We start from the raw sequence: 15,588 nt of genomic DNA, 5'->3' as shown, positions 1-15,588 counted from the left end.
CCAGCTTATGTTTGTCTTTGTGTGGTAACTTTATTGGGAAGTTTTCCAAAGATATAGTGCTTAGAAATCAATTTCTGAACATTAAAACTAATGTGAATTTAATTTTATTCCTCTGTGCTGATATTGCAATTTTAATCAAATCATCTGGGATGTAAATGTATTGTTCTGTCATACTAGCTTCAACATCTTTAGGAAAGAGTGAATTGTCAAATGCTACTGCACTTTTTATCTGTGCATTCTCAAGTTGTCGGGTGTACTGGTGGATACGGTTTTCCTTTTGGAGCCTGCAGCTGCAGATAATGTTCTGAATGTCAGACTCTGTGGACAACTGTGGGAGCAGACTGCAGATAGCTTGGGAAGGTAGAAGTGTTCAAATTATGGACACTCCACCTGACGATAAGTCAAAGATAGCACTCGCCAAGGGGACGGGATCAAGTTGTGAAAATATCGTGTAACGTTGGCAATATGACAGTACAGCTAACAACTAAAGAATGTCAGCAAATTGCTAGAAAAGCATGGAGAATTACTTCTAATCTATAGTTTCTATTTTTAAGGTCAGGTGCTCGATCTAGTTTAATCAGTTAGGGTCATTTTGATGATTTGATTTTTTTCCTGTGTAATAGTCTGTAAACAGAAGTACATTTGTTTCACAAGTTCTCTCTCAAATACTTGCTAATAACGCATGATGCATTGTGAATTTGTATCGTAAAAACAAGGCTAATGTGGATTTGGTCCACTACAGCTCTGGAAACAATTGACTACCTTTGAGAGAAAGAGCTATCTGGCTAATGAAAATTTAGCTATGGACTTACTTCAGTACCACACCAAGTAAATGATAGGTTCTCTTGAGAAAAAGTAAAAAGGAGCTTTGTTAACTTCAACTCTGAGCCCTCCAGATATAGGAATTGATTTTTGATTACTGTAAGTAAGCGTATTAGTCCACATTGTCCATTTAAACCAGTATTCTTATATGTGGATGATAGAAATATGGACATCTCCAGAATGTGTATGTCGTCATAGGATGGACATCCTTATTCGTTGTACGCTAAGCTGTCAGAACCTCAGTAGTACAGTGTCCCACACGAACAGTGCTAAACATAACTAAAACTACTCTCACCACAGTCTGGCCAGGTCCAAGTGCTGGCAAACCTGAGTACGGGATCAACACTGCAATTCTCTTGGTGTTTGTCACTGGAGACCTCTTGTCAGTAATGTCATTTAACACTCAACCTGCCTTTGTGTGACTTGTCCATTAGAAATGACTGCAGACTTAAATACATCATGCGGGTTGAATATCTGCTTGTCTGTCTGTTCCCCACAAACTGGTAATGAAGAGTATTAGCTAGAAGGTGCTAACAGCTGCATGGTGTGTACAACAGTAGATTCCCATAATCTTCATTGAGGCTTCATAAAGGGCCCTCCTCCAAGCTGTTGCTATAGGTGAGCTGCTGTAAGATGATCCCTTACAGTTGCAGTGGGCTGGATGCAGCAGCTTCGTGTGCCTACTGCAACCAGTCACATTGTGTGATTTTGCAGGTGTATCTGTCACAGCACCTCATTGTTACTGGATTCTAGAGACTGCTATTGTTTTTGCCTTCAGCTGTTGAAAGCTGACAACGCAGATCCCAGCTGTGAAGGATCAGCTTACACCATCTTCATTATAGAAACAATTTACAACCCTACAAACATTTAGAAGATTAAAAATAACTACTTAATACAAAGTTAATGAAGATGCTGGTTTCTAGAGGTTAACATTTGGCTGCATCATGTTCTGTGATAAACAGGATCATGTAAAATGACAGATAAATATACAGAGATAAAAAGTTGCAGAAAGCGGCTGACCTTAATTTAGAGCTAAGGTGTCAGAAGTCCAGCACAAATAGTTTGATTACCTTAGAGCGTACCCTAATTATACTTGGTCCTTTCTATTTCTCTCTTGCTGGTGGTCTTCTTTAATCTGTACATCTTTTTCTCCATATTTTATATATTTCCTCACCTAATTTATGTAGTGCCGTTTGGCAACAGGAAAAGGGCAGTTTTCAAATGAACAACAGTTTATTGATTTTTGGAAGAATTTCTTATTTATACAAAGTCGAGGATTAAGATCTTCTACTTGATGTATACAGTCAAGTGTGACATTGTCATGTGTGTGGCAGCTGTTCTCTCAAATACAATTTTAAACTCTTCCAGAAGTTCTCATAGCTTGGGTCAACAGGTGTTGGTCAAACAAACCTACTTCTTTAATGACAGCTTTCAATTCCATTAAATTTCGGGGGTGGTTGTGAGGCATGTTCTAATAATCTTGGTGGCCATGGTAAATCACCAAAACTAGAAATAGGGTGTCCATGTAAAACTTGCCTGCAACTGCCATGGGTGCATTTGCAGTGTGGTGATGTTGAACCACCCTTTTGAAAATAAGCACACCTCATGTGTACTTGTTGTCTTCACAATTCTGGCAGAAAGATTGAGTCTAGCATGTGTGTGTAATGTTAGGAGTCCCCACCTTCCTTCAGTGAAAAAGAATAAATACATAAATATAAAAAAAGCTTCAGGCAGCAGCTATAGTGCTCCACACAGTCTCTCAAGGTTAGTGAAGAGGCATTTCATGAACTGTGTGGGGTAGTTCAGCAGCCTAGTAATGGTAGTTTCTTTTCATTTATGTGAAAATGCACCGCACCACGCCACTCACATACACTACAACATGTGGGTAATCATTAAAAAAACTGAAATGGTCACATTGAAGTGCTCTGTGTTGGAAGACCCTGTCTTCGACCTGCTGAAGCACCAGAATTTTTTACAGACAAAATTTTAACTCTATTAAAGACTCCAAGCTCACCTGTAGAGAGAGAGAGAGAGAGAGAGAGAGAGAGAGAGAGTGTGTGTGTGTGTGTGTGTGTGTGTGTGTGTGTGTGTTGCCTTCGACTCCTGATGATTACCCCTCTCACAATGATGACCTTTTCAGATGTATGCCACTTCATCAGATTCTTCTGGCTTCCTCTTAAGTATGTCCACTGTTGGTATTAAAACTGTAACGTGTCTTAGGATGGTATTTGCTGGCAACGAAATATCTGCCATGTTGCAATAGCAGACTTGGCATTTAGAACAGACGTATTGTACGTGGATAATTAGTGCTGTCATCCACTATTCCACTGCTACTGAAATGGGAGACAGTTTTGATGTGAACAATGTTTGTGTAGTCTAACAGCTCTCTCTCTCTCTCTCTCTCTCTCTCTCTCTCTCTCTCTATTTGATTGTTTCTGACTTAAAGGCGGAGTACGCTCGAATGTCATAAACAGCGAGGATAATTTTCGGCCTGCATTATTGTATTTCAGGCATTTTCAGGAGTATAATACTGATACAACAGTGCGATTTGTCGTCAAAATTGATCCTGAAAAATTGCGGAAAGCAGAACAGGAAGGGCTGCACAAATTTTTCAAACTGGAAACTACAATGATGACTACCTCCATGGTGAGTGCTGTAGTGTGTCAAATAATAGGAAATGCTAAAACTGTAGCCTCTGAAACTGACATGTTTTGTTACTATTTTAGTGTGCATTTGACGACATGCAGTGCCTCAGAAGATTCGACTCAGTTACTCAAATCCTGAAAGAATTTTTCAATTTGAGACTGATCTATTATGAAAAACGCAAGGGCTATTTAGAAGGAATGCTGCAAGCAGAATCTTTGAGGCTGAGTAACCAAGCGAGATTCATTTTGGAGAAATGTGATGGTGTTCTGGTTGTTGAAAACAAGAAGAAGAAAGTGATTATTGATGAACTAAAATCAAGAGGATATGATCCTGATCCAGTAAGGCAGTGGAAACTCAAGCAAGACAAGGAAGCATTGCTGGTAAATATATATTTCTTGTGTGTATTTGCATTAGGCAGCAGCATAGTCTCCAGTTATAAAGCTAGGGTGTTTGGGGTAGTTTTAACAAATGAATGATAATTAGTTGAAACCCTCAGCTGCCGTCAGGTGGTGTTGACATACCTTGATGGGGACAGCTGAAAATGTGTGCCCCGACAGGGACTCGAACCCGGGATCTCCTGATTACATGGCAGACACTCTATCCATCTGAGCCACAGAGGACACGGATGAATAGCACGACTTTTCTCTGCGTAGTTGATGAAAAAGGAATAATCTAGATAATGGACTTCACATGGCTGTGGCTTTTTTCTTGCTTCTTTAGATATCATAGCATGTTGGCTAGGAAGTGTAACTTTACGCCCTTCAAGCTTGCACTCATTGTAACTATGAACTGAGTCACATTCCATCTGAGTATGGCCTTTCTCCAAAAACTTTTGTGTAATGGTACTCCAGTACCAATTGCTAATCTTATAAGAGCATTTGATATCACATTCCTGTTCTGATAAGTGCAGTTGTCAGAATACAGAACGACTTGAACGAGATTTTCCTTAATAGTTCTGGATAGGGTGACCACTATGCATGGGGCAAAACAATGCAAGCAAATCACCTTGCGTTTCATCGAACCAGTAACGTACTGCATCACGACTTTCTAAACTATACATTGTAAAGTTATGAACAGCTGACTTTGTTTTATAATACACTGCACTTGCACTTAAAATGGAGCTACTTTCATGGTCCGTAAGTCCATGGTGTACACTGAGCAGAGCTTTCGCTGGGCTTCTTTCCTGTCGGCAATTTTTTTTTTTCCGTTCTGTGTGTTGCTTCCACACGTCTTCACTCAACTTACCAAGCCTGTAACAACACCACAAGTCACACTGGTCTTTCTTGGGGGAAAATAAGCTAATATTACCATCTTCTAAAATAAAATTAAAAGTAGCCAGACTTAATGGTGAAACCTTCTCCGCGTGACATTTTTTCCACATAGCGTACATACAGTTGTTGTTTGGATTGTAGAATAGCCTCAAGGTACAACTTCGAGGAGGATTTCCCGCAGTAATGCGATGGAAGTTTCGGAAGAAAGTCAAGGAATTCTTTCATGAAGGTACTCTCATCTTTCTTCTTCATCTGTTTGAGACGTTTTGTATCAGGACTCAATCCATGAGTGGAATTACCCATCCAATATCGGACAGTCCATTCTTTAATCCCAAGAGTATTGAGAAACATGTTTTTGCATACTTTGTTTCCCCAGCTCATTTTTGAAATGATAAATGAGTGTTCCTTTTCTCCTGGATTTGCCAGTGTTCTTTCCCGGACATTTGGTTGGAATTACGTCCACAAGGTTGATAACGTAAACCTTCCTCTGACCCCATGACATTGTTTCCCATAATGTGTTAAATACTGTCTGCCTATCAACAGCAGAAAACTGATGACACTTCCTTTGAACGGATTTCTGGCACATATTCGAAGTACAAGTTGGACCTAATTTTCGTGCCTCTCTTGGAGTATCAAGAGTGATTTTTACCAATTCAACTTCTTTTGTACCCAATATACACCTGTCCATGCATTCTCAGAATTTTATTGACATTTTTCTTCCAATCTTCAGGATGTCGTTTAGATTTCCTTTTCCTGTCACTGCTTGTCACCATAAAATTCTTGGCCTTCACTGTCAGCATTATTATTGCTCCCATGATCTTCCGATAATTTATCCATTGTGTTTGGCAGTGAGCACCATCGCATAGCAATGAGTGTGAAGTACTGTCGTCTCTAGTGGAAACTGTGACTGTGGTTTCATTTTGAGCATTGTTGGATACAGCCACTTAAGTTTCTAAGTGGAAAAATATTTATAAATTAATTTAAGCAGACAAAGATGAAGCTCAAATGTGTGTATTTATGAGAACAGCAGCATCAGTAATACTATTAACAATAATCCCAAGAAAATTTACCTGCATCATTAGATGTTGCAGGAACAGTAACCGTTCCACACAAAATTAATTTTTCTTCGGTAAACATAAGTTCAGCATTAAAACTTTTCTCGCCTGTTCTTTGTTCTGCATTTATGGGAGATTGTACAAGAAAGTTGACAGTCTAGAAATCTTTGGCAGAAATGAATAAAGCACACGATGAGTGAAGTGGGGGCGTTCTGTTTCTTATCACAATAAGACACTTGCGGTGCTACTAACATTCAAAGGCGAATAATAAAACAATTTTCTTACCACTACCAGTCCCTCTCGGGAACAATTCTCCACTTTCGTAAGCTGATTTCAACTGAGAAACAATTTCTTCTTCAGTAAAAAGATCATCTATATCGTTGTCCATTATCATGAATGAAGCTACAAGCATGGAACCACTTTCGAGCACTGTTAAATATTTAATAAGGCAGTAACAATGTGCTGTGGCTGCGTGTGCTTTTGTATTTACGCGGTATTGTTCACAGTATCCATAGATGGTAGATACGCGATATTTAATTCTCTACAGTTCCGCGGTATTGACATCTATTTGCTGTTACATACGCGGTATTGTTGTAGATAATTTTTTTGTGGTAAATAATTAAAAATTTGGCCTCATGGCATTAAGAGCAGATGCGCGTACGGTCAACTACATCATCTAACTGGAAAACATAAAATCAGCTGTTTGTCAGTTACACGGTATTGTTTCTTCATCGACGATATACAGAAACAGTATGAATCTCAGTATTGGTCAGTGTGTGGCTTATTATGTCGGCCCAAGTGACTCTAATGTCAAGCCTACTAAATGACAAGTTATTCCCTATCAACTCACCTTCACCTTCCTGCTCGATTGTAATGAATTTCGATGAAATTGTATGTGAACATTTGCACGTGACACCAATGAACACGGGTGAAGTTTAACATTGTCAAAGTTACTCGTGTTTGCTCCGGGTATGAGTTTGCGCAAAGCGAGTGTGGATTTATGACGATTTGGAGCTGTTACCTTGGACAATAATTTGTTGAAGGAAATGGTACGTGGCCATCTTGTTATTATCTATGCATTGTCTTAAGAATAGTAATGAAAAGAATTTGATGCACCATATTCACCCAGAATATTTTAGACAAAATTGCCTGAAAAAATTTCGAAGTCAGTATGACGAATTTGAAACTTTGTGTGTAGTGACCTAACACAAGGTTCTCAAAATAGAAAGTTTCATTTATGTAAGACTTCTCAATACTGATTAAACAACATGCGAAGTTGAATATTTTGTAAAAAAAAATGAATGTGCTATTTTTGACCTGAGTTTGCAAATAACTGTTGTGTAAGACTTTCCAAACTGGGAATATTGCAAAAGTTACGGTTTAGATACTAAAAAAGATGTATTCGATTATCCAATACTCGCTAACAATGCTAGGTGATTCAAATAGTCGTTAGGTGCAAAAATCGCGGCATAAAAAATAAGAGCTTCAGATTCTGATATCCCTTAAAGTAAATGCATGATATCCCTTAGAGTAAATGTATGCTGAACGTGAAAATTAATATGCAGTCGGTTGGTAGCACAAGGATGTGGACTACAGAATTTCTCTCACCCACTATTTTCCAATAATCTACAAATTCATCATAAAAGTAACAATTTTATGTAGAAGGGTGAAAATAGGGTATATGTGACACATCCTTTACAAGTACAATTTACTCTTAAAGCTTCAAAACCAGTCTCATTCAGAGTGTGTTTGAAGCCCACTCCCTCCTCCGAAAGACGTGCCTGGAGACACTCCGGACAGCAGTGGCGCACCAACCTGGCTGTCTCCTGCCATAAGGCCTGGCAACCTGTCGTGGTGGTACTGAGCACCATTTCATTTCATAGCAGGACTGCCTCGGTTGACATCTGCGGCACTGTGTACAGCACAGCGGTTCGCTGGCAATATTCTGTGCCTCATTTTGTTGTTCTTCGTGGCAAGCTGTCCTAGGCTTAAATTTCAGCAAGATAATGCCCGCGTGTACCCGGGGAGAGTTTCTACTACTAGTCTCGGTGCTTTGCTAAACCCTGCCTTGGCGATGAAGGTTGCCGGATCTGTTCCCAGTTGAGAATGTTTGGAGCCGTATGGGTATGGCCCTCTGACCAGCTCAGGATTCTGACAATCTAACGCACCAGTTGGAAAGAATTTGGCATAAAATCCCCTCACTGCAACATCAGACTATTCGGTCATTGGAAACTTGAATAACATCTTGCTTAAGGACCAAAGGTCGACCATTGTGTTAAGACTTACTAAATTTGTGAAGCTCTCTCTCTTCAATAAATCGTCAAATTTAATTTCTACAAAATCAGTCAAACCCTTATTATTTGTGTAAAAACTGACAAAAGTAGATCGCATTAAATTTGCTTTTAGAAAACCTTTTTACTGTAATTGACTTCAAACTGATCAGTTGGAAAGAGCAGTCAGAAAATTAAATTGATTTTCCAGTGTGCACTAACACCTGAAAATGACATTCAAATTTGAGGGAATGTACTACAGTCACAGGCTCGTTGCAGCAACCTGTCGCCTGTTTTTTTTGTTGCGTGTGGTCTTTATTTTTAAACTGATGAATAATGTATCACTATATTGTATTGATCTATGGTGACAATTGGTTTCTTAATTTAGGTTCCAGAGCCTTGTGGTGGTGCCTGTCTGTGTACAGAGCCATTTGCTAAGTGCCTTGCCTATGATTCTCAATATTGTAGTTCACATTTTACAAAATTTTTGATCCACTTTCTGCAGTTCATTTTCTGGAAATTGATATTTTGGCCAGTTGAACAAACAGTGTGGAAGTACAGCATAGTTCTGCTACCTGAGAATCATCGTGTCTTTTGGGCCAATAAAGTGGATGATCTGGTTTTAAGGATGCATAAATTTTATAAATGTTCCATTTTATTATATTAATGTTGCAATGTTGAGAAATATAAAATCAGAATTGATATTAATGTTTGCGTGCTGCTCATCTACATCTACATCCTGCAAAACCACCATGAGGTGCAAGGTGGAGGGTAAGTCCCATTGTACCAGTTATTAGGGTTTCTTCCTGTGCCATTCGCATATGGAGTGTGGGAGTAATCACTGCTTGAATGCCTCTCTGCATGCAGTAATTATTCTAATTTTATCCTCACGATCACTATGTGACTGATGTGTAGGGGATTGTAGTATATTTCTAGGGTAATCATGTAAAGCTGGTTTTCACACTTTTTTAATACTTTCTGCAGATAGTTCAGGTCTGTCTCAGAGCCTTCAGTTCAATTCCTTCAGTATCTCATACAGATTAAACAAACCTGTGATCATTTGTGCTCTCCTACCCTGTATGCTTTGAGATTTCCCCCGTTAGTCCTATCTGGTATGGGTCCCACACACTCGAGCAATATTCCAGAACCGATTGTATGAGTGATTTTTAACCAATCTTCTTGGTAGACTGCACTGTATTACACCACTAAATCGAAGTCTACCACTTGATTTATCCACGACTGAACCTACACTACGTGATCAACAATATCCAGACGCCCCCCCCCCCCCCCCCCCAAAAAAAAAAAAAAGTTTTTCATATTATTTGCTTTGTGCTGCCACCTACTGCCAGGTACTCCATATCGGTGACCTCAGTAGCCATTAGACATCACGAGAGAGCAGAATGGGACACTCCATGGAACTCACGGACTTCGAACGTGGTCAGGTGATTGGGTGTCACGTGTCATTCGTCTGTACGTGAGATTTCCACACAACTAAACATCCCGAGGTCTGCTGTTTCTGATGTGAAAGTGAAGTGGAAATGTGAAGGGACATGTTCAGCACAATAGCGTACAGGCTGACCTCGTCTGTTGACGGACGGAGACCGCTGACAGTTGGAGGATTGTAATGTGTAATAGGCAGATATCTATCCAGACCATCACACAGGAATTCCAAACTGCATTGGTATCCACTGCAAGTACTAAGACAGTTAGGTGGGAGATGTGAAAACTTGGATTTTGTGGTCAAGTGGCTGCTCATAAGCCACAAATCATACTGGTATATGCCAAATGATGCCTCGCTTGGTGTAAAAAGTGTAAACATTGGACGATTGAACAGTGGATGAACATTGTGTGGAGTGATGAATCACAGTACGTAATGTGGCGATCCAATGGCAAGGTGTGGGTATGGCAAACTCCCAGTGAACGTCAGCTGCCAACATGTGTAGTGCCAATAGTAAAATTTGATTGGTGTGGTGTTATGGTGTAGTCGTATTTTCCATGGAGGGGGCTTGCACCCCTTGTTTTGCGTGGCACTACCACAGCACTGGCTTACATTGATGTTAACACCTTCTTGCTTCCCACTTTTGAAGAGCAATTTGGAGATGGCAATTGCACCTTTCAACGTGATCGATCATCTGTTCATAATGCACTGCCTGTAGCAGAATGGTTGCATGGCGATAACATCCTTGTATTGGACTCGTCTGCACAGAATCCTCTAATTATTTTGAGCAGTTCATTCAGGGGCCCATACGAAGTGTAAATTGTTGCGATAACATAATAGACCTCTTAGCAAGAATTCCAAGTAAATTAATGAGAGATGGAACACAACAGCTACTGCCATGGAACACAAAACAGGTCAGACAATGTTGCAGAAATAATGGGGAAAAAAGCATTCCAGATTTAAGAGCATAAAAGGTCAAAGACTGGCGATGTTTCACGGAAATTGAAATATGAACTACAATACAAGATGCTTTTAATAATTTAATAGTTTCCACAAAGTAAGTGTCTCAAAATCTGGCAGAAAATCCAGAGTGATTATGGACATATGTTAAGTATAACAGCAGTAGGGCACAATCAATACCTTCACTTTATGATATCAGTAGTAACGTAACTGACAAGAGTAGCACTAAAGCGGAGTTACTAAGCACAGTTTTTTGAAACTCCTTCACCAAGGAAGATGAAATAAATGTTCCAGAATTCAAATTGAGAACAGTTGCCAACATGAGAAACTTAAAAAGTAGATACCCTTGGTGTAACAAAGCAAGTTGTCACTCAAAGAAAAGAAAAGCCTAGGTTGTATCCAAGTCACTGCATATGAAGTGTTTTTTTTTACAATTAGAATTAATGTTTTTTCCATATGTTGAAAGTTTCTCTCAATCAGGATATCTGTAAAGGCATACTATTGTTGTTTTGTGAGGTAATTCTGTGGATGGTATTTAAAAATCATTTTCCCTATTTAGTGTCTTTAGTTCTGTATTTTTGGAAGCTATTCCTTTTCTGACAAAGATTCAGTTTTCACCACATTGAAGTTGCTTTCTACACGTGTAGGCTGCCAATATGCAGTTTTACTGTTTGTAATATATACTTTCTTCACCAACACTCAATAACACATAACACAGAAGTGTTATTTAATTGATTTGAAAGCATTATTTTCAATTCTATTAATTTATTGCACAGACTCTGAACATTCTGAAGGAACAGCATAAAATTATGAACCATTTTTTATGGATTACTTGGTTGAGCACTTACCATTGCTTTGTTTTCTGACTTCTGTTTTACATTTTTGTCTAGTACCAATAAACGATCTGTCTTACTATTGGCTATGGACTGAAATTTCACTTCTAATAGTACAAGTTATTACTATTTCCATCACAATAATGCACGGAGACTAGCATATATGCATTTGAAGCTAAATAATATAATATGCATTTTATGTGATGTGTTTGGAAATTTCTGCCGTACAAATTGAATTCACTGTGGCATTCTCATGAAGGGGATGATAGATTTATAAATCCAAATAGAATGGAATTAATATTTAACAGTAGACACTATCAGTTTGAGTGCACCACCAGGTAGCTTAGTTTCCTACCTGTATCAGAAAAGTGTGCTAAACTGAAATATTACACTGTCTGTGGTTCAAACTGTAGTTGCTTTGTGAGGTCTGATGTATTCTGTAATAAAAGTTTTGTATGTTGCACATTTGCTACCTGTGTGTGGAACTTCGCGTATAAATTTAATATTTGTATTATTTGTTCATGGTGTCAGCATCAGAAAATGGGCTTTATCTTTACAAGTAAATAGGTGCACCATATTTAGTCTTTCTGTTTAAAATGTGTGATCACATAGGTTCAGTTGTGTAGGTAAGGCAAATGACCACCTTTGTGTCACTGGCAGGATACTGGGAAACTGAAGTCAGTCTACTAGATGAATGCTTGTGCATACCATCCTAGAATATTATGGAAGATTGTGTGTGGTGGGGGGGTCAGTACTGAATGTATACAGAGGAGATTGTAAGAGTGGTACCAAATTTGACTAACAAGGGAATGTTAGGGAAATTTTGATAAATCTAAATTGGCAGACTTAAAAATAATTGCCAATTACCCTGCAAAATCTTACTTAAAGTTTCAAAAAATGGCGATCAATTGTATTCTTCACTCCTGCATGACCATGAAGATAAGATTGGACTAATTACACCAAGAACAGAGGCATCTCAGCGGTCATTTTCCTGTGCCTCATACGTGATTGGAATTATTATTATTATTATTATTACATTTAACATGGATTTTGTGCCATGTGTTAGTTCTGGTGATGTAGGTTTTTTGCAATGAGACAATTAAAAATTTTATGGTTTGCATTTCTGGACTTGTCTAACCCTGTTAGATTGCTGTAGCCACTTAATCACATTGAAATGTTTAGTTACGTGTTCTCTAGCAGAAATCTTATGTACTGTTGCAGGAGGAGGCAAACAATGCAGATGATTCTCAGGAGGAGGTGACAGAGGATGTGGATAAGCTGTATGACTATCTCTTAGGGATGACATTGTGGACTCTTACTAAGGAGAGAAAGGATGAACTTTTGGCAAAGCGCGATGAAAAGCTTCAAGAATACAAAATTCTTCAGGGCAAGTCACCGTCTGACCTGTGGAGGGAGGACCTGGATGTTCTCTCGGAGGAGGTAAAACTGATATCAGAAAATGACTTGGCTCCTTTTAATTTTCCCTACTTCTCTATTCTAGAAGATGAAATATCACATTGATTAACATCAACAGTAGTCTTCTGGCAGAGCATCTTTCCTTACTTGAACTGTTTAGGACAGCCAGTAAAAAGGACTACATTAAATAACAGAATTGAAGAAGTATCACCTTTTAATAAATTTATGGTTGTCGTGTCCTATGAAGATTATGTAATATAATCTACTGTTGGTGTCTTTTGAAGAAATCTGCACTAAAGTTGTTTTGATGAAGCTGATAGGTGACAGTCCCATGTAGCAATTGGTGCAGATACCTCTGGTGCTTCTGGAGAAAAATTTGTGCATAAAACATGGAACTCTTGTACCCTGGAATAAAAATTAACTAAAGTTATCACAATGGTTAAGTTTGTGTGGCTCCTAGCTTCACCTGTTCTTAATCCTTTGAGACCCTCTGGCTACAACTGTGCGCATTAAATTCTACTGCGTCGTACCTGCAACAGCAGTATTTTTTTGCGGTGCAAACCTGAGGTAAACATTAGGAGATGTTCAACCTTTGCATCATGTGCAAGTGCTGCCAACTGTTGAGTATCACTTAGAAAGTATCAGCAAGTCACTGTAGCAATGTGCAGCAGCTCGTGACAGCCAGAATACACGGATTTGGCTGGTTCACTATATTCCACACTGTATGATTGAATATTGTGGCTTCTTCTTCTTCTTCTTCTTCTTCTTTTTTTTTTTTTTTTTTTTTTTCTTGGTAATGTTGAAAGATCATTTTGCTATTTATTACAATGGAGACTATTTTGTAAGTACTTATTTTAGTCCATGAAATGTAGCGAAGTTGACAGTTGTTTTGAAAGTTGGTACATATTTTTGTATGAATCTTAAACCTAAAATCATTTTTAAAAAATCACCTAAGAGCATTACAATGTTAAGAAAAACTTTCCTTCCTACAGAAAAATTTCTTTTCTGAAAGGGTTAAATTAAAATATTAAATTGACAAATTGTTATTGGGTACCTTAAAAAGTGAGAGAGACGTGGTTTCTGAAATCTACACAAGTAAAGTTACTTTCTAAAAAATTATTTGTGTCAAGTACCTCATTCTGCATACTCAAAAGGAATATCAACAATGTAGGAAAAGACAGATTGCTACTTACCGTAATGAAGAAACACAATGAAGACACACAATTCAGACACTCGCATACCACTTTCAGGCACAGCCTTAGTCAGTAAAACAAACACACACACACACACACACACACACACACACAGAGAGAGAGAGAGAGAGAGAGAGAGAGAGAGAGAGAGAGAGAGAGAGAGAGAGAGAGACAGACAGACAGAGAGATGTCAGTACAGTTAGTGCTCATTACTAATACACTAGCATGAGCAGGATATTTCTTTCTGATCAGTAAAAAATACAAATTAAATTTGTTATGAATGTAAATGTACTTGGATGATACAGACTCCGAGAAATTATCAGTAAAAAAAAGTGCAAAATCTAAATATTGTGGGATGTTTAATTTTTAAGTCTTGCAGTTTTCCTGCTTCTGATGTAAAGTGTAATATATCTTATTAAAATTGGAGTAAGTGAAATACCCTACGGTGCCACGAACAAAGAACAGGCCAGAACCGATATTTTATTACAGCTCAGTTCTAAAATTTGTTGAAGAGTTCATGAAGAATTATGTTTCTGTGCATTTTTTTCTGTACATAAGTAAGTTATACATGATTAACTTAATATTTACTTAGCAGCCAGTTACTTAAAAGTTTGAGCATTGTTTCTTACTCAGAACTGTTTTGTAGTTGTAGTTTGAATTAGTAATTCAGAGCCTGCATGTTTCAACTCGTGCTTTAAACATTCCAGTTTTAGGGTTTTCTTCACTCTTTCAGTTTTATGTGGAGCATAATTTTTTTATAGCTATAAACAAACAAATTTCTCAGTGAAAAATGAGACACACAGCTTATGTAGTAAGGTGGTGTAGTTAGCAGTTCACAATAAATTCATTCTGTAGCAAACGATTAAACTGGAAGTCATTTATCATCAGTTTCAGAAGAATATAGGATGCATTTAGTCTCACTATGATGATGATCTTGTTTACTAAGTATACCACTCATTTTTATTCTAGCTGGATAAAGTTGAAGCAAAAGAGAGAGAAGAGGAAGCAGTTGGTGTAGTTGGTAAGACTGCCAAGGGCAAGAAAGCTGTCGGAAGCACAAAGCTTGGAGTAAGCAGTCAGAAGCCCAACACTCTGCCTTCACCTAGCGGAAGGCGAATTGCTCCAAAAATTGATCCTGACCGCATTAAAAAGGCAGAAAAGGCAAAAAAGGCAGTTGCTGTAAAGGAAAACAGAGACAAACGTGTAAGTATGAGAAGTTTTTGCAGATATTTCTGTGTAGCCTCTGAATATCTATATTTTAGTAGGTTTTCAGGCATTTTGAGTTGAGCAAGATATATTATGTTGATCGAAAGCTCACATTAAATATGAATATAGTCGCCAAGCAGCAGCAGCAGCAGCAGCAGCAGCAGCAGGAGGACGACACTCGCGTACAAAAAATGTTCACGTTTGCGAGCTTTTGAGCTGGTGGCTCCTGGTAGAAGGGTTGAAGGGGAAGGAAGAGGGGTGAAAAAAAAGGACTGGAGAGGTTTAGAAAAAGAGGTAGAGTTAAAAAGTCTCTCAGAACCCCGGATTGAGGGAGACCTATTGGATAGTATGAGAAGACACTGATTTTTTTTGGGACTGTCCCGGGCAAGATTTGAAAAACTGAGAGCTGAAAAAGGAAGATAGGGTAATACGCAAGTTAGAGATTACTGGTAAAACATTGTGCTCCACTTTTCACTCT

The 15,588-nt window shown here is 38.4% G+C and overlaps 1 protein-coding gene across 1 annotated transcript in view; it reads left to right on the top strand.

Annotated features, from left to right (window-relative positions):
* Nucleotides 1–15,588, top strand: part of LOC124716735 (DNA topoisomerase 2) — a 137,938-nt gene that overhangs the window by 67,533 nt on the left and 54,817 nt on the right. The window contains exons 16-19 of the mRNA XM_047243279.1: nt 3,333–3,468; nt 3,549–3,848; nt 12,517–12,735; nt 14,874–15,107. Of these exons, the coding sequence (XP_047099235.1) occupies nt 3,333–3,468; nt 3,549–3,848; nt 12,517–12,735; nt 14,874–15,107 (889 nt within the window). The remainder of the gene's footprint in view (nt 1–3,332; nt 3,469–3,548; nt 3,849–12,516; nt 12,736–14,873; nt 15,108–15,588) is intronic.

This window comes from Schistocerca piceifrons, chromosome 9, assembly GCF_021461385.2.
Source record: "Schistocerca piceifrons isolate TAMUIC-IGC-003096 chromosome 9, iqSchPice1.1, whole genome shotgun sequence".
NCBI classification, from domain to species: domain Eukaryota; kingdom Metazoa; phylum Arthropoda; class Insecta; order Orthoptera; family Acrididae; genus Schistocerca; species Schistocerca piceifrons.
The sequence above is the reverse complement of the archived record's forward strand: the minus strand, read 5'-3'. Positions and strand labels throughout refer to the sequence as shown.